The sequence below is a fragment of the Prionailurus viverrinus genome, chromosome D1 (genome assembly GCF_022837055.1).
Source record: "Prionailurus viverrinus isolate Anna chromosome D1, UM_Priviv_1.0, whole genome shotgun sequence".
In the NCBI taxonomy this organism is placed as follows: domain Eukaryota; kingdom Metazoa; phylum Chordata; class Mammalia; order Carnivora; family Felidae; genus Prionailurus; species Prionailurus viverrinus.
In genome coordinates this window covers 62,686,370-62,705,799 of record NC_062570.1, presented here as the reverse complement: position 1 = coordinate 62,705,799, position 19,430 = coordinate 62,686,370, and the positions used below count along the sequence as shown (strand labels likewise).

Below are 19,430 nucleotides of genomic sequence, written 5' to 3'. Positions count from 1 at the left end.
GAACCATTAAATGAACCCTGAGATCATGACCCCAACCAAATCAAGGGATATTTAACTGACTAAGCCACCCAGGCACACCGCTGGAGAAAGACATTCTTAAACAAGAAAAAAAGAGTGTGAAATATGCAAAGAAAAGATAAACCTCATCAGAGAGGTCTGAGGAAGGTCAAGTAGTATATTTCACTTGTCTTTCCCTAGAATCCCTGGGAATGGAAGAATCGGAATGGTCCCCTTTTCAAGTAAGATGTTTGCTTGAAACCCAAACATTTCAAAACTAATTGTCACCTGGTTGTTTTTTAAGTTCATTTGTTACCACTAATTTGTTACATTAACTGAAAAACTGCCACAGTGCCCTTTTTCCATAGTACTTCTGTCATGCATAATGATTGGAAAAACATAAGGATAAATATTTGGGAAATTACCTAAGTGAGCCCCTTCTCCATGTTAGTTGCTTTTGATGTTCAACTTAAGAGCTTTATATAAGCCATGCCTGAGTTCCTTATTCTTGAGTGCATACACTATGGGGTTGAGGGCGGGAGGAATGACATTGTGTAGTACATTGAGTAGAACTGGGACAAGGGGAAACGTGATTGCTGCACTATGGGTGATGGAAATGACAACAATGACTGTGTAAAAGAACAAAATGAGGATGAGGTGGGAAGTGCAGGTACTTAGGGCTTTGGAAGCAGCTTCTGCTGAGTTCAGTTTCAGTACTGAGTGAAGTATCAAAACATACGATAAAAAAATCAAAGCCAGGTCACTCCCCATCAGTGTCCATGCCAGAAGTAGCTGGTAGATGCTGTTGATTGTCCTGTCATCACAGGATAAGCTAGTGACTCCAAGATTAGAGCACAGGCAGTGCTCAATTTGGTTCTGTGAGCAGTAGTGTCTCTGAGCAGCCAACACAGGCACTGGGATGGTAGCCAGGCTGTTTCTAAGTGCCATGAACACAGTTGCCTTGACCACAAAAGAATCAGTAACTATTGCTGGATAGCGTAGTGGTTTGCAAATGGCTACATATCTATCTATAGCCATGCAGACAAAGATACCTGACTCCATAACCACAAAACAATGTATGACATACATCTGAGCAAAACACTCAGGGAGACTGATGGCCTTGGCACTGAACCATAAGATGGCCAAAATCTTGGGCATGATGGTGGTAGCCAGTCCCATGTCTACCACAGCCAGGATGCCCAGGAAATGGTACATAGGTTGGTGCAGTGTGGCCTCCTGATTGATGATGATCAGGATAAGGATGTTGGCAGTGAGAGCTAAGAGGTAGAGCAGAGCCAGGGGCAGGGAGAGCCAGTGCTGCCAGGTGTGAATGCCTGGGAATCCCATCAGAATGAACTCAGAGACCTGGAACTTAGAGATGTTGGAATGTGTGAGATCCTGGAACATCCTCCACTAAGAGAAAAGCATATACAAAGTTAAAATTCTTAGTATTCTCTCTGACAGTATTTTTTTTAATATATGAAATTTATTGTCAAATTGGTTTCCATACAACACCCAGTGCTCATCCCAAAAGGTGCCCTCCTCAATACCCATCACCCACCCTCCCCTCCCTCCCACCCCCCATCAACCCTCAGTTTGTTCTCAGTTTCTCTGACAGTATTTTAAAAGATGTTACCCACCTTCATTGTTTTGAAATGCAGGAGTCTTCATTATTCTGATCCTGCCACTAACATTTATCAGACATTTCTTTTTTTTTAACGTTTTATTTATTTTTGAGACAGAGAGAGACAGAGCATGAACGGGGGAGGGGCAGAGAGAGAGGGAGGCACAGAATCAGAAGCAGGCTCCAGGCTCTGAGCCACCAGCCCAGAGCCTGACGAGGGGCTTGGACTCACTGACCGCGAGATGGTGACCTGAGCTGAAGTCGGACGCTTAACGACTGAGCAACCCAGGCGCCCCAATCGGACATTTCTAATGACACGAACCATGATAGCACATTCCATGTTTAACTCTGTTAATCATCACAAAATCTCCATAAGGCAGGTCACATTATTTCCACCTTCTTACAAATGAAGAATAAGGACATTGGAGTTACCAGAACCTTGGTCATTACCTTCCATCTTATAAGTTATGGAGACTGACAAGATGAAAGCAATCGGGTAACACAGCCTGGCCTCTTAAGCTTTATTTTGACAGAGTTGGTTTTTTTAGGAACCAAAGGTATAGATTCAGAGTAGAGGTTTTTATGCAGAGAAACCTTTTGGTAACAGATTAGGTGAAAGAATATAAGAATTATCCTTTTTTAAAAGTTCAAGTACTCAAAAATTTGTGAAATAATCATGAATATTATGTCATTATAATATATGAGGTAATTTAGTATATCCATTTTAAACAGGAAAACTGATATCTAAAAATGCAAACAAGCTGTCTAAAGCCAAGTTACTCTAAAAGAAATATACCTGGAAACTCAGTAGTTTGTGTCCACTTGATTCTGGCTTTGAGTGACTTTCCCCTAGTGGGACATACTTTTGCATCTTAAAGCTGTCCAGCCAGTCACACTATAATGAATAAAGCAGATGGGAAAAAAATAGAGTTTAAGATAAATGATTTGACAGAAGTGTTGCTATAATCAAATTACACTGTAACATTCTTATTTTAATCATTTATAATATTTTAATTAAAAACTGAAAGCAGATTTTCATTATCTGTTTTTACCAAAGATGTTCTATTTATTATTGTTTTCAGTGTTTCAAATATCAAGGGCATAATAAAACACAATAATTAATGTTAATGTAGACTGGTGGATATACTAATCTCAAACCATGTAATGACATGCTGTGTGCTTATAACATAGTGAAGAAAAATAAACTAAGTTATGTATTTGTATTAATATACCTATTCTGCTTCATATCTATTGTTTTTATAACTTCTAAGGTTGAATCATATTTTTGCTAGCTTGCTTATCTTTTAACTTTAGTTTGGGAACTATTCCTCAAATGTTATGCAACATTTGACTATTAACTTACACTTAATACAGAAGAGCCTTTGAAGGCTTACTTGAGATTCCAGGTGATGAGTACATATCATCAGTTGGTATCTTTTCCTTTGAGAGCTCTTATAGGGACTACTGCTTCTTTGTAGACATTCTTAGTGATCAGTGTTATATGTCTTTTCTCAGGGACTCTGAATTTGTTCAGAAAATAACCCACCAACTTACTTCCTGCAGGAATATATGACTGGTTTCTAGTTTGGAGTTGAGTAGTAGATGAACACTGGGTTTCTCACATTTAGTGTGAATATTGAATTCTACCCTCTCATTTTTTATGATGCCTCATCCTTGGCTTTCATCATATATATATATATATATATATAGTATTTGTTAAGATTTCTTCTCAAAATAAACTTCCAGTCTTCCAGTCATCATAAGGGAATACTTAATATTAAGGATAGCGGATGGATTAAAAATATCAAATTTTTTTTTGGTTTGCCAAAAAATCATGTTATTACATGTTTAAAGTTCACGTTAAAAAAACAAAACAAAACAAAATCTTTCCAGGGAAACTAGAACCAGAATTTGGAGGTGCTGTCCCCTGACCCCTTGGCCAAACCCCGCTCCATTAACTTAGTTTTATGCAATCAAATTCCCCAACAAGATTTGCATCTGTGCCTTGGAGATTAGTTTTTCCACCTACATTTCTCTTTTATCTTTATTCTCATGGAAGAATGAAAGATTAGATGCTTCAAAAAGCAACATTTTTTGGAAGTAGCAAAGCAGCACAAGGCAAACTAATTAATAAGAATGCTCCTTGAAGATGATTCTGGTGTCATCACAGATCAGGCAAAACTAGAGGGAAAGGGCAACTAAGCCAACTTTTTGTGGAGATCAGGAAAGTTTTCAAAGAGGAAAAGACAAATGCTCTTAGACCTGAAGCATGATTAGGATTCTGCCAGATCAGCTATCTGTTCTATTGCTGTTTGCTCTTTCCTACTCAGCTCACACTGGTAATTTTGGCATTTGATTTGGCACCCCTCCAATCTATTTTGTGTCCTCCCACCACCGAATCCAGCTGCAATCATCACCTTCTTCAGAAGAACAACTGTTTCTCAGAAAGGAGAGAGACCCACCCCTTAAATGTTCTTAATATCAAATAATTGGAAAAGTGGCAGGCTTTGTAGGTAAGGAGTATATCTCCTGATGGACCAATCTCTTTTTTCTATTCTAACATCATGGTATTGTAAGAGCCTACTGACGTTCTTGAATCAGCCAGAATTTAACCAAACCCTTAATATTTGTACATATTGTATTTACATTTGTATTTGCAGTGTCTAGCAAAGCATCATGCACATATTAGATATTACAGATGTTTTTGAGTAAATAAACAGATGAATGAAAATGATTTAAATTTCCTAATAGACTTTAAGAATTAGTATGCTGTTGTCCAAATATTATTCTTTGAAAAGCACAAAAGGAACCACCAGAAGAAACAGAACTACTTCTTATGAAAGAAACTTAAAATTGTAAAAAATTAAAAATCCTTTTTCATAAAATAGATTAAACAAAGGAAATCCCAAAAAAAGCAAAGAAAAAAATAAAGCAGAGAAAAAAACATGCATTTAGGATTGGGCAGTAAAGGTCAATTAAACTACACTATTAATTGGCCATATTACCTAGTGATTTTATATACACATATGCAATAAAAATATACATATATAATTTACATATGCATATATATATATATATATATATATAAAGCAATACACAAATTATGCACAGATATTTTGGGGAAACAAATATATACTAACACATCAAACACATAAAACAAAATTTGGCTGGAAATATTAACGTCACACAAAATAGAAAACAAAAACGGAAGTGGGATAAATGTCATCTTTGAGAAATAACAGATGGCATGCAATTAAAGTTGATTGTACCAAATTATTTAATCATCAAAGGTTTAATACATTTTTCTACACAGAAAATACTGACAATATCGTTTTCACTTTATTAGTAGATGTTAGAAAATTTTTGTTTTTATTTTTTTAAGTTTATTTATGTATTTTGAGAGAGAGAGAGAGAGAGAGAGAGAGTGCAAGTGGCAAAGGGGCAGACAGAGACAGAGAGAGGGAGAATCCCAAGCAGGCTTCAGACCACTAGTGCAGAGCCGGGTGCCAGGCTTGACCTCATGAACTGTGAGATCATGACCTGAGCCAAAGTCAGACGCTTAACTGACTGAGCCATCTAGGCGCCCTGAGGTAGAAATTTTTTAAAAGAGGAATTCGCTTAAATATTTAACAACTTTTTGGTTGTTTTTCAATTTCCTGTTTGGCAACACTGGTGTAGACTAGAAGCTAATCACTGAAAGACTAACAAAAGCCTTGTAATTTGTGTTAATGACAAAATAATAACATGAGTTTGCAGTATAAGAATCTGGATTTTTTTCATACCAATATTGTCATCAAGTTTCTGTCCAGCTTATACATTTCTACTTAATGTTTGTATACCACATTATGTCTTTCACTTTTTTTGAAATTATCATTAAGGAATAGAAGTATTACAATTCATATATGGGTACAGATACATAATTACCTACCCATAAAAATAAGTGATTACTATGAAAATAAGATAGACTTAGAAATGTATTATTGATAGATATTTCACTAGGGTGTACAAATTGTTAAAACTGTTGAAAAAATTGGATCATTCCTCATTTCTCCCTCTCAGTATTTTTAACCAGTCAGTTGTTGACATTATGTTTTCATGCAGCTGAAGAAAGTAGAAAAATTGGGGAAAGCTAGATACCCATAAATTAAGAATAGGAAGTATGTCTGAGATTAATTTTGCTCCTTTCTAAAGAATATGTTTCCTATATGTGATATAAATATCCTAGTTATGTTCCTCGTGTCTCTCTTTGATAGTTCTAGTGTTGGTTACTAAAACTGGTTTTATTTTTATGAGACATTTAGGTCCATCTTCAATACATTTGCAAAACTTTTGGTTAAAGATACTGGTTAACACCATGTAATATGGTATTAATGACAAATTATATCAGACTTTTTCCAAAACAAGATTAAATGATTTAAATATATTGTACTTTAATTTTTCTGCAAGAGAAACGGACTGATATCATGCTAAGGGTGGGTGGGCAGGGGTATTCAAGTAGTAACATTAACAAAGGAGTATTACCACTACTAAAGTACAATTTTATATGGTCTCTTGTCTGTTCTCTTTTCCAAACCCTATAAAGAGTAAGGTTGTTTTCTCACTCTGTGTAATCTCATGTCACTGTGTCAATATGACAGTGAGTTCCTTCAAGTAGGTTTTGCTATCTAGAATGGAAGAAACACAGTCACAAATAAATCTCTCTAGAAATGAAGCAAGTAAATTAGAATCTCATTCTGAGACAACAGGAGGGCAGGTAAAAAGCAAGAGTATTTTGACCAGGACTGAAAAATATTCTCTAGTTATTCTATTTCTTCTTGTCATGAAGGTAATTCATATGGGACTTCTAGAACCAATAATTCCTATTTATTTAGGAAAATAGCATAGATATTCATAATCATGTTGCAAATTTACACTAAATTGCAATGTGAGAATTGAGGAAATAAAAATTTTCAAGAAAACCCAATATTTTACAACACCTCTGCCTTCACATGGGTGGATGCAATCAAACCTGTGTTTCTGAGAATATAATAATCAATTCATAGGCACTCAAATCCTGTCTCTTCTTTATGAGAGCTTCCCTCAGTTCAACTTAGAACTAAGAAGAACAGCAAAAATCCTATTACTAGTCCCACTTTTTATATTCTTTTAATACCTTACTTTCTGGACAGCAAAAACAATGAGCTGAATGCAATCTGGTCTAGATGTTGAGGGTATTGGTAAAAAAAAATGACAATTCTACAATATATGTATATGTACAGCTCTAAACCTCTAAATCCCTTGATATCTATGCTGTTGAACTGAATCCTTAAAGAAAAAAAAAGGTGTGTTATATATCCCAAGGGGCTATTTTGCCACATTAGAGCATAGGTGCTCTATGAGACTCTGATATGGTGCTGATATGAGACTCTAGTCAAACCTTATCTGAGGAGGAAAATTAATGGAAACTTTACCTTCTTGTCACCTATAAGATGATATATAAATAAGAGAGTAATTTTATGTGCATGTATTTGTATCTGCTTGTGTAAGAGAATTATATATGGGGAAGATTGGAATAAACACAGCAACATCTACTGAATGCTACCAATTTTAATATTGATTGAAGAGTTGTGTTTCTTTCTCTGTTGGACCAGTAGGATGCATTTGACAGTATTTACAATGTGTCAGAATGTTGTAATCACTCTCATACACGTTCATTCATATGTTTATTTAATTTAAAAAAAAAATAAGGTTGATGATGAATATTTTGGCATTGTAGAAATTCATCAAAAGTCCCAGTTAACTAGCTGATATATTAAGTTAGAAATATTTAGGTGCCCAAATTTTGAGATAATAATGATGAAGGAGATAACTTGAACTCAAATTAAAAAGACTACAGGTAACTTCTTATACATTTCTTAATAAACATTTGTTATATACATTTTTGAAAAAAATTAGACACTATCATTTTAAAATATAAATCTTGCAATTTTCAATTGACATTATATAATAAGCAACTCAAACAAGATTATTCAGTAATATTATAATTAAATAAAAGTATTATCATACATAATTAAATGGTTTGTTTATCCATTTTTCTATTCTTAGACATATATGTTCTTTATATTACAGGATTGAAACAATAAGCACATATGTAGAGAACACTTTTGACAGTTTTATTTTATTTTATTTTTTATTGGGTGAAATCCACATACCATAAAATTAACCATTTTACCATTTGAAATGTAAATTAAATCGCTCTGAAACCATCAGCACTATATAATTCCAGAACATTTCATTACCTCAGAAGGAAACTCAATAAGCATTAATTGTCCTGTCTCTCCTACCCTGGGAAATAACCAATTTGCTTTCTAATTCAGTAGACTTACCTGTTCTGAACACTTCACATAAATGGAATCATACAAGATGTAGTCTTTTGTGTCTGGCTTTTTCACTTAGAATGTTTTCAAAGTTAATATCTATAACATCATGTATCAGTACTTTATACTAATAGATGATTAATTTTCTTGTGTGACTACATCTAATTCTCTTTTTCCATTTAAAAGCTGATGGACATTTGGGTTATTCTCATTTTTTTGGCAAATAATGCTACTGGGAACATTCATGTACAAAATTTATAGTAATACCTACTTTTAAGTAGTCTGTGTATATACTTAGGAGTTGCATTTTTGAATTATATGGTAAGTGTACTTAACTTTTTGTCTATTTTCCTGAGCTGTTTGCCACATCTCTTGCATGATTTTACATTCCCACCAGCAATACACAAGGATTCCACTGTAGCCACAAAATCCAACACTTGCTTACTTGATTAAGAAAAAGAAATTACAGCTATTTGAAAGGATGTAGGATGTCGTATAATATCACTCATCATCAGGGAAATACAAATCATGGTTTTGAATTGAATTTGTCCAATGACTAATGATATTGAACATTTCTTTATGTGCTTGATGGCACTTACACATCTTTAAAAAAATGTCTACTCAAGTATTTTGTTCATTTAAAAATATATAAGGCACATATAAAAGCAAATAGACAAATGGCAGGAATAAGTCCGATGTTTCAGTAAGCAAATAAATGTGCATGGATTAAACTCTCCAATTAAAAAGAAGAGAGTGGCAGTATCTGCTCTAACCACTTCCACTCAACACTGTCTAGAAATTGTAGCCAAGCAACTAGCATGGAAAATGAGATGCATATTCTACTTGTCCCTTCCTTGCATTCCTTGAGATAAGTGGCATCATTGTGTTATGATGAAGATCCTTCCTGACTTATAAGATTTGAAATATTAGTTTCACCCTCTTTTTGAAAGCTTCATTTACAAAAGAGATTCCTAAACACTAACTGAAGTAGCCACAATGCCCATGTATCCTACTTCTTCAACCACGTATAATGATTGGAAAAGATAATGGATAAATATGTGGGAAAATTACCTAAGTGAGCCTCTTCCACGTTCGTTGCCTTTGATGTTCAGCTTCAGAAGCTTATAAAAGCCCTGCCTGAGCTCCTTGTTCTTGAGTGCATATACCATGGGGTTGAGTGCAGGAGGAATGACATTGTGTAGTACATTGAGTAGAACTGGGACAAGGGGAAACGTCATTGTTGCTTTATGGGTGATAGAAATGACAATGACAACTGTGTAGAAGAACAGGATTAGGATGAGGTGGGAAGTGCAGGTACTTAGGGCTTTGGAAGCAGCTTCTGCTGAGTTCAGCTTCAGCACTGAGTGAAGTATCAAAACATATGATAAAAAAATCAAAGCCAGGTCACTCCCCATCAGTGTCCATGCCAGAAGTAGCTGGTAGATGCTGTTGATTGTCCTGTCATCACAGGATAAGCTAGTGACTCCAAGATTAGAGCACAGGCAGTGCTCAATTTGGTTCTGTGAGCAGTAGTGTCTCTGAGCAGCCAACACAGGCACTGGGATGGTAGTTAGGGTATTTCGGAGGGCCATGAGCACAGTTGCTTTGACCACAAAAGATTCAGTGATTATTGACGGATAGTGTAGTGGTTTACAAATGGCTACATATCTATCTATAGCCATGCAGACAAAGATACCTGACTCCATGCCCACGAAGCAATGTATGACATACATCTGAGCAAAACACTCAGGGAGACTGATGGCCTTGGCACTGAACCATAAGATGGCCAAAATCTTGGGCATGATGGTGGTAGCCAGTCCCATGTCTACCACAGCCAGGATGCCCAGGAAATGGTACATAGGTTGGTGCAGTGTGGCCTCCTGATTGATGATGATCAGGATAAGGATGTTGGCAGTGAGAGCTAAGAGGTAGAGCAGAGCCAGGGGCAGGGAGAGCCAGTGCTGCCAGGTGTGAATGCCTGGGAATCCCATCAGAATGAACTCAGAGACCTGGAACTTAGAGATGTTGGAATGTGTGAGATCCTGGAACATCCTTCCCTAAGAAGGAAAGTATTCAGGGTCATTATTCTTAATAACCTCTCTAATTATTTTTGAAAAGAAGGCACCAAGGTTTAAGTTTTAGAAATGGAGAAGTCTTCATCTTAATTATTCTGATACTGCCACTATCATTTATTGGAAATTCTAGCAAAACAGTAAACATGGTAGTGCATTCTACATGTTGCCTCAGCCAATGATCCTAAAAGCTCCATAGGCAGGACACATTATTTACATCTTCTCATAATTGAAGAATTGCACATTAGAATTGTCAGGACTTGTGTCATTATCTTCTGTCTGGTAAATCATGGAACCTGGAGAAGTGGAAAGTGCTCTGATACTTTCTCTAGACACCTAACATACAGAGGGAAAATAGAGATGTTTATGTGTTGAGACACTTAAGTCACAGATCAGAATATAGATTACTGAAGAGAACTCTGTTTTTATTCAAGTGCATGAGAATATTTTAAGTATTCATGAATACTATTTAATTTTATTTCTTTTTAACATTTATTTATTATTGAGTGACAGAGAGAGAAGGGCATGAGCATGGGAAGGCAGAGAAAGGAAGAAATATAGAATCCAAAGCAGGCTCCAGGCTCTGAGCTGTTAGCAGAGAGCCTGACGTGGTTCTTGAAGTCATAAACCGTGAGATATGACCTGACCTGAAGTCAGACACTCAACCAACTGAGCCGCCCAGGCGCCCCTGAATACTATTTAATTTTAATTAAAATGTGTGAAGTAAGTTACCCTTTTTTTTTAGTGAGGAAACTGATGTCCAGAATTGTGAATGACATGCTCAAATGAAAGTAATTATAACAGAGAGAAATATGTTTCAGGTATCTCAGTATTCTTTAAATCCAGTTGTTTCTATTTTCCTCTCTTTAACATATTTTTTTCTTCTTAGAGATGTACAGCTACTCACACTATAATAATTAAAGTGAGTCTTTAATGAACATGAGTTTGAGATAAATGGATAAATGTTTTTAAAACAAATGAATAAATTATTACCACATATCTAAGCAAATTCTTATATTTAAGCCTTTATTTTATTTTTATTTATTTATTTATTTTTTTATTTATTTATTTATTTTTTTTTTAAATTTTTTTTTCCAACGTTTATTTATTTTTGGGACAGAGAGAGACAGAGCATGAACGGGGGAGGGGCAGAGAGAGAGGGAGACACAGAATCGGAAATAGGCTACAGGCTCCGAGCCATCAGCCCAGAGCCCGACGCGGGGCTCGAACTCACGGACCGCGAGATCGTGACCTGGCTGAAGTCGGACGCTCAACCGACTGCGCCACCCAGGCGCCCCTTAAGCCTTTATTTTAATGTAAAAACTGAAACAAATTTTCATGAAGTAATTCTACCAAATACGTGTAATTTATTATTTATTTCCTTGCAACAGTGGAAATATTAAGGACTTAATAGAAACAGAGAATATTTTAAAAATAATCTGTTCAAAATTATAGTAGAGGATCAGTGTGGATTAGACTTGATGGATAAACTCACTGTAACTCCTGTAAAAACTTTCCTTTACACTTATAGTGAAGAAAGGTAAATTAAAGGTAAAATTATATATACAAAGACATATATAAAGACATATATATATATATATATATTCTGCTTTATATCTGTTATTTTCATAAGATATTACTTTCAATTTTTTTAATTTTTATACCTTGATCTTTTATCTTTAATTTTGGATCTATTTGTCAAATATCTTGGAATCTTTGAGCATGAATTCACAGTTAATAAAAAGTCTTTGAAGCTGATGTGAAACTCCAGGTGATGATTGAGTCTCAGCAATTGGTAGGATTTACTTTGGTCCTCCTGGGGACCTCTTTGCTCCATTGTTGACATCCTTAATTATCAGTGTTTATAGGTGTTTACTCAGAGACTTTTTTAAGAAAAGAATCCACATGGTTAATTCCTGGAGGAATATGTGATGGACATCCAGTGTTCTTGGACACTCTGGGCCCCACACTTAAATATGAATATTGAATTCAGCCCTTTCATTCCCCCTTGCTCACATCGCAGTGGATGCATCTGCATGTATAGTACATGTTAATGTTTCCTCCCAGAATGACCAGGCATCATAAGATGATAATTAATGTTGTGTTGCATAGTGGATGAGTCAGAGATGTCAAGGTGTTCTTTATGCACTTTTCCAACCTACATTTCTCCTTTATCTTTATTCTCATAGAAGAAAGAAAGAATAGATACTTCAAAAAGCAACACCTTTTGGAAGTAGCAAAGCAACATAAGGCAAACTAATTAATAAGAAAGCTCCTTGAAGATGGTTCTGGTGTCACCACAGATCAGGCAAAACTAGAGGGAAAGGGCAACTAAGCTAACTTTTGGTGGAGATCAGGAAGGTTTTCAAAGAGGAAAAGACAAATGCTCTTAGACCTGAAACATGATTAGGATTCTGCCAGGTCAGCTATCTGTTGTAATGCTGTTTGCTCTTTCCTACTCAGCTCACACTGGTAATTTTGGTGTTTGATTTGGCACGCCTCCAATCTATTTTGTGTCCTCCTACCACCGCATCCAGCTGCAATCATCACCTTCTTCAGAAGAACAACTGTTTCTCACAGAGGAGAGAGACCCACCCCTTAAATGTTCTTAATATCAAATAATTGGGAAAGTGGCAGGCTTTGTAGGTGAGGAGTGTATTTGCCAATGGATCAATCTCTTTTTTCTATTCTAACATGATGGTATTGTAAAAACCTACTGATGTTCTTGAGTCAGTCAGCTTAACCAAACCCTTTATACATTAAATACATATTATATTTATATTTATTTTTATTTTTATATTTGTATTTGCAGTGTCTAGCAAGACATTGTGCATGTGTTAGATGTCAAAAGGGGTTTGTGAGTGAGTGAATGACTAATGTAAAAATAACTCAAACTTCATAGTAGACTTTGAGTATTCTTATAGGCAGTCAAAATACTATTTTTTGTAGAGTATAATTTTTTGGAGAACAGTATAGGAAGCTGAACTATAATGTGTACTTCATAAATTTATAGAAAACCTAAATTTCAAGAAAAGTCCCCATCATAAAATAGATAAATCAGAAGAAACATAAAAAAGCAGAGAAATAATAAGGCAGCAAGAAAAACGAATGTTTTGGATTGGGAAATAAGGGTCAATTAAGTAACATATACTACATTTGGTTCACAACTCATAGTGATTTTATATGCAAACTTATGCTATAAAATTATATGCATATATATAAATAAAAATATTTTTGAACAAGATGTGCAAAGCAAACCATACACAAAGTATGCACAAAGACTTTTGGTTAACAAAAGCCATACATACACACTAAATGCATACCCCAAAACTAGTCCAGAGATATTAATGCCAGACAAGAATGAGACCAAACAAGCAAATTTTGGATCAAGATCACTTTTGAGAGAAAAGATTACATGCTTGACACAGTTCTATTCTCTATGATTCTACAAAGTGTTTCATTTGCAGTTATGAAATGATTTTCCATTTACAAAATAATAGAAAACTCTGAAATAACATTTTTCACTTTATTAAGCCACAGTGGAAAATTCAAAAGTGGAGAAATTCACTTAAATATATTGAAACTCATTAGCTAATCTTCAGTTTCTTGTATAGCAATCATCTGCCATTTCTTGTATAGATTTAAATTGCATTTAAGCTCATAATTGCAACACTAACAAAAGCCTTGTAATGTACAGTACAGATAGAATAATAACATGAGTTTACAGTATTAGCATCTTCCCTTACCCACCAATATTGTCATCATTACTTTTGTCAGTCTTGTAAATTTCTACTTGTTTGTATACATTATATTTTTCATATTTCATTTCAAAATTATTATTAAGAAACAAAATTATAATAATTCATATGTGTATGTATATATACATATATATATGTGTGTGTGTAACTAATTACTATGGAAATGCAATAGACTTTGAAATGCATTGACTGATGTAATTTAACCAGTGTCAAAGATGTTGAAAAAAATAGGATTATTTCTCATTTCTCCCTCTCAATACTTTTGAATAGTCAACTCTTGGCACCAGGTGTTCATGCAACAGGAGAATGTAGAATACTCATAGAGTGAGAACAGGAATTATGTCTCTTAGATTACGTGTACTCCATTCTTAAGAACATATTTTTATATCTGAGATAAATATCCTTTTTATGTTCCTTGTGTTTCCTTTGGATAATTCTACTGTGATTACTATAACTGGTATTATTGTCATATGAGTCATTTAGGTTAATCTTCAATGCATTTTTAAAATCTCAGCTAAAGGGACGCCTGGGTGGCTCAGTCGGTTAGGCATCCGACTTCAGCTCAGGTCACAATCTCGCGGTCCGTGAGTCTGCGCCCCACTTCGGGCTCTGGGCTGATGGCTCAGAGCCTGGAGCCTGCTTCTGATTCTGTGTCTCCCTCTCTCTCTGCCCCTCCCCCGTTCATGCTCTGTCTCTCTCTGTCTCAAAAATAAATAAAAACGGTAAAATAAAATAAAATAAAACCTCAGCTAAAGATCCGAATTAACTGAGTAATATAGTATTAACCACCAATTATATTAGAATTTTTCTAAAACAAATTTAAGTAATTTCAATACATTATAATTTAATTTTTCTCTAAGGAAAATGGACTCATATTATGCTATGGGTGGGCAAATATGTAGAAGTAGTAACATCAACACAGGAATATCACCACTTATAAAGTACAATTTTACATCATCTATTGTCTACTCTCTTTCCCAAACCCCATAAACAGTACATTTGTTTCCTCACTAGACTGTCCTCAGGGTAACCTCATGCTCTTCTTTCAGTATGACAGTGGGTTCCTCCAAGTAGGTTTTGTTATATAAAATGGAAGATACACATCACAAATAAATCTCTCTAGAAATGTAGCAAGTTGGATTACCATTCTGAGAACAAGGAGAAGGCAGGTAAAGAGCAAGAGTGTTCTGACCATGACTGAGAACTATTCTCTAGCTCGCCACCATTTCCTCGTATCATATGGGGTGATTCATACCTAACTTCTGCAGAACAGGACAGTGATTCCTATTTGGTTAGGAAGATAAAAGATATTCATTGCACTAAATTGTAACCTGAGAATTGGGGAAATAAACATTTTTAAGAAAACCCAACCTTTGACAACATTTATGCCTTCAAATGGGTGGATGGAATCAAACCTGTAATTCTGAAATAGAAATCAATTCAATTCATATACCCTCAAAGACTCTCCCTAATTTATCTCAGTACTAACAAAAACAACAAGAATTTTGTCAGTTCCACTTTTGTGCTTTCTTTAATACCTTAGTTTCTGAACAGCAAAAACAGTGAGTAGAATGCAATCTGGTCCAGGTGTTCAGGGTATGGGTCAAAAACATTATGATTCTACCATATATGTACATTCACAGCCTGAAAACTCTAAATCCCTTGATATCTGTACCATTGAACTGAATCTTTAGAGAAATATATGTGTTATTTATCCCAAAGGAATATTGCACAACATTGGAGATACAGGTTCTGGTATTGGAGTCAAGTAAGAGTGGAAGCTTTACATTTTCTTAAGTAAAATAAATCTTTAAATTGTTATTAATATCCATTTTACTTAAACATCGTGTAAATTAAGGTGTATAATATGATAATTTGGTACATTTATACGTCGTAATATGATGGTCAAGGTAGCAATAATTAGCACCTATATGATGTTACATAATTATTCTTTCTTTTCACTGGTATAACTAAGTTGTAGTCCCTTAGCCAGTCTGTTAATTTTAAATACTGTAAATCAAGGGGAGAGAAAAAAGTAACAACTTAGGCTGTCATGATTCTGACATTACGTAAGCTTTACATTCGTACTGTCTGTAAGGTCATATACAAATAAAATAATAATTTTACATGCGTATACCTATATCTCTGTACTTGTGTGAGAAAAGTATTGGGTGGGGGATGGAAATGAAGGTAATTTCAATAAATATTAGCAATTTTAATATTTATTGAGAATTTTGTTTCTTTCTGTGAAAGACGTTAGGACCACAGTTGAAAGCACTTAAAATGTTTCAGAAAGTTTGATATACTCTCACATACATTCATGTCTTTTTTATTGGTCTATTTTCTTTGTTTCTAAGTGAGGCTGATGATAAATATTATGGCACTGTAGAAATTCATTCAAAGATCAGGCTTGTTATGCATACATATTAAGTAAGAATATTTAGACACCCAAATTTTGAGATAATAATGATGATGGTGATGATAGCAACATATCTGATTTTAGTTATTAATAATGTTAATTAGATAATAAGATTCATTCCTGTATATTTGTATTCATTGGAAAAAGAAAATTATTTGGGAGGAAGATAAATAGAACTCTCAAATTCCACAATTTAGGGGTAAATTTTGATTTCTCTTAATAAATATTTACTATATGTTTTGGAAAAAAGGTTTGGGTAATACAATATTAACATATAAGTTCTGCCATTTTCAGTGGACATGTAATAAGCATTAACAGGATTATTCAGTAGTACTATGACGACATAAAAGTACATCACATGTACTTATACCATTCCTTTAACCATTTTCCACTTTTAATCATATTTAATTTTTTTTTAAATTTTTGTTTTTCAACGTTTATTTATTTTTTTGGGACAGAGAGAGACAGAGCATGAACGGGGGAGGGGCAGAGAGAGAGGGAGACACAGAATCGGAAACAGGCTCCAGGCTCTGAGCCATCAGCCCAGAGCCTGATGCGGGGCTCGAACTCACGGACCGCGAGATCGTGACCTGGCCGAAGTCGGACGCTTAACCGACTGCGCCACCCAGGCGCCCCATCATATTTAATTTTTTTATTTCACAAGCTATGTTACAACAAATATATATGGATATAACACTTTTTGCACTGTTTTAGACTTTATAGTTTTATTTTATTGAGGTAAAATTCACATATCATCTATTACCCATTTAAATCAATTAATGTGCATAATTAAGTGGCTTTTCGTACATTTCCAATGCTGTGTTACCATCAGAAATATATAACTCCAGAAAGGATTCAGTCCCAAACAAAACCAGAAAACAAAACAAAACAAAAAAACCTTCATAGTCATTAATCAGTACTCCATATTGACTCATCCTTCCAGTCCTGTGCAACAAATAATTTGCTTTCTAGTTCAATGGACTTACTTATTCTGGACATACCAAATAAATGGAATTTTGCATACATGTACAACTGGTAGCTTTTTGTGTCTGGCTTTTTTCACTCAACACAGTGCTTACAGAGTTCAGCCATGTAACAGCATGGATTAGTACTTTATCCTATTTATGGATGAATAATAATGCCTTGTATGAATATGCCTCAACCTGTTTGTCTATTAGGCTGCTGATAGACATTTCCATTCTTTCCCTTTTTTGGCTAATATTGCTATTATGAGCATTTGTGTATAAGTTGGTGTTATAATATTAGTTGTCATTCATTTGGGTATATACTTAGAGGTTGAACTGCTGAGTCATATGGTAATTGCGTTCAAATTTCTGGATAAATATCAAACTGCTTTCCACATCTCATGCGTGATTTTATATTCTCACTAACAATGTATGAGGATTGTAATATTTACACAAAATCTCCAACACTGGCTAATTTAAAAAATTACAGCCATTTTAGGGGCACCTGGGTGGCTCAGTCACTTGAGCGTCCGACTTCAGCTCAGGTCATGATCTCAAGGTTGACGAGTTCGAGCCTTTTGGCTCTGTGCTGACAGCTCAGAGCCTGGAGCCTGCTTCGGATCTGTGTCTCCCCGTCTCTCGGCCCCTCCCCACTCATGCTCTGTCTCTCTCTCAAAAATAAACTTAAAAAAAATTACAGCCATTTTAGGGGATATATGGGGTCTATTGTGGTTTCATTTGAATTTGTCTAATGACAAGCAAGATGAGCATGTCTTTATGTGCTTGATGGCAATTGCACATCTTCTTTAGAGAAATGTCTATTCAAGTACTTTTGTCCACTTAAAAATATATATGACACATTAGAAAGCAAAAGACAAATGGCAGTATCAGTATCAGTATCACTACTTACACCAGTGCACATCAATTAAACTCAAATTTAAAAAAGATTGGCAGATATCTGTTCTAACTACCTCAATTACACATTATCTAGAAGTTTTAGCTAGGGAAACCAGGTAAAAAAGTGAGATGCATATTCTATTCATCCCTCCCTTGGATTCCTTGAGATAATAAGCATCATTTTGTTCATCTGGAAATCATTCTTGACAACCAATGTTTCAAATGTAGTTATCACTTTATATTTTGAAGTTTCATTTTCACCAGATTTCTTATACTGAGTAGTTGCCTGATTTTATGTTCCTTAGTTCTTTCTGCAATATGCAGTGTTTGAGAATATATCGGTGAATTAATATGAAAATTAAAAGTGAGCCTCATGGTCATGTTAGTTGTCCTTAGTGTCTAGCTTTAGAAACTTATGCAAGCCCTGTCTCAGCTCCTTATTCTTGAGTGCATACACCATAGGGTTGAGGGCAGGAGGAATGGTATTTTGAAGTACATTGAGAAGAACTGGGACAAGGGGAAGCGTGATTGCTTCACTATGGGTGATGGAAATGACAATGACAACTGTGTAGAAGAATAAGATTAGGATGAAGTGGGAAGTGCAGGTACTTAGGGCTTTGGAAGCAGCTTCTGCTGAGTTCAGCTTCAGCACTGAGTGAAGTATCAAAACATATGATAAAAAAATCAAAGCCAGGTCACTCCCCATCAGTGTCCATGCCAGAAGTAGCTGGTAGATGCTGTTAATTGTCCTGTCATCACAGGATAAGCTAGTGACTCCAAGATTAGAGCACAGGCAGTGCTCAATTTGGTTCTGTGAGCAGTAGTGTCTCTGAGCAGCCAACACAGGCACTGGGATGGTAGTTAGGGTATTTCGGAGGGCCATGAGCACAGTTGCTTTGACCACAAAAGATTCAGTGATTATTGATGGATAGTGTAGTGGTTTACAAATGGCTACATATCTATCTATAGCCATGCAGACAAAGATACCTGACTCCATGCCCATAAAGCAATGTATAGCATACATCTGCACAAAGCACTCAGGGAGACTGATGGCCTTAGCGTTGAACCATAAAATAGCCAAAATTTTGGGCACGATGTTGGTACCCAGACCCATGTCTACTACCGCCAGGACCCCTAGGAAATAGTACATAGGCTGATGCAGTGTGTCCTCCTGATTGATGATGATCAGGATAAGGATGTTGGCAGTGAGAGCTAAGAGGTAGAGCAGAGCCAGGGGCAGGGAGAGCCAGTGCTGCCAGGTGTGAATGCCTGGGAATCCCATCAGAATGAACTCAGAGACCTGGAACTTAGAGATGTTGGAATCTCCGGGATGCTGGAACAT

At 35.5% G+C, this 19,430-nt stretch overlaps 3 protein-coding genes across 3 annotated transcripts; all 3 read right to left on the bottom strand.

The window, feature by feature from the left end:
• Window positions 1-444: 444 nt before the first annotated feature.
• On the bottom strand, window positions 445-1,404 carry LOC125146686 (putative olfactory receptor 56B2). Its single transcript, XM_047823422.1, has one exon. The coding sequence runs from the start codon at window positions 1,402-1,404 to the stop codon at window positions 445-447; it is 960 nt and encodes a 319-aa protein (XP_047679378.1).
• A 7,640-nt stretch (window positions 1,405-9,044) lies between these two features.
• LOC125146496 (putative olfactory receptor 56B2) lies at window positions 9,045-10,028 on the bottom strand. The gene has a single exon (XM_047823231.1). It carries the CDS (start codon window positions 10,026-10,028, stop codon window positions 9,045-9,047), a length of 984 nt encoding a protein of 327 aa, XP_047679187.1.
• Window positions 10,029-18,470: 8,442 nt separating this feature from the next.
• Window positions 18,471-19,430, bottom strand: LOC125146687 (putative olfactory receptor 56B2). Its single transcript, XM_047823423.1, has one exon. It carries the CDS (start codon window positions 19,428-19,430, stop codon window positions 18,471-18,473), a length of 960 nt encoding a protein of 319 aa, XP_047679379.1.

Bases quoted from the DNA above. Each gene is read 5' to 3' on its own strand.
- LOC125146687 (XM_047823423.1), bottom strand. From the start codon at position 19,430: ATGTTCCAGCATCCCGGAGATTCCAACATCTCTAAGTTCCAGGTCTCT.
- LOC125146496 (XM_047823231.1), bottom strand. From the start codon at position 10,028: ATGTTCCAGGATCTCACACATTCCAACATCTCTAAGTTCCAGGTCTCT.
- LOC125146686 (XM_047823422.1), bottom strand. From the start codon at position 1,404: ATGTTCCAGGATCTCACACATTCCAACATCTCTAAGTTCCAGGTCTCT.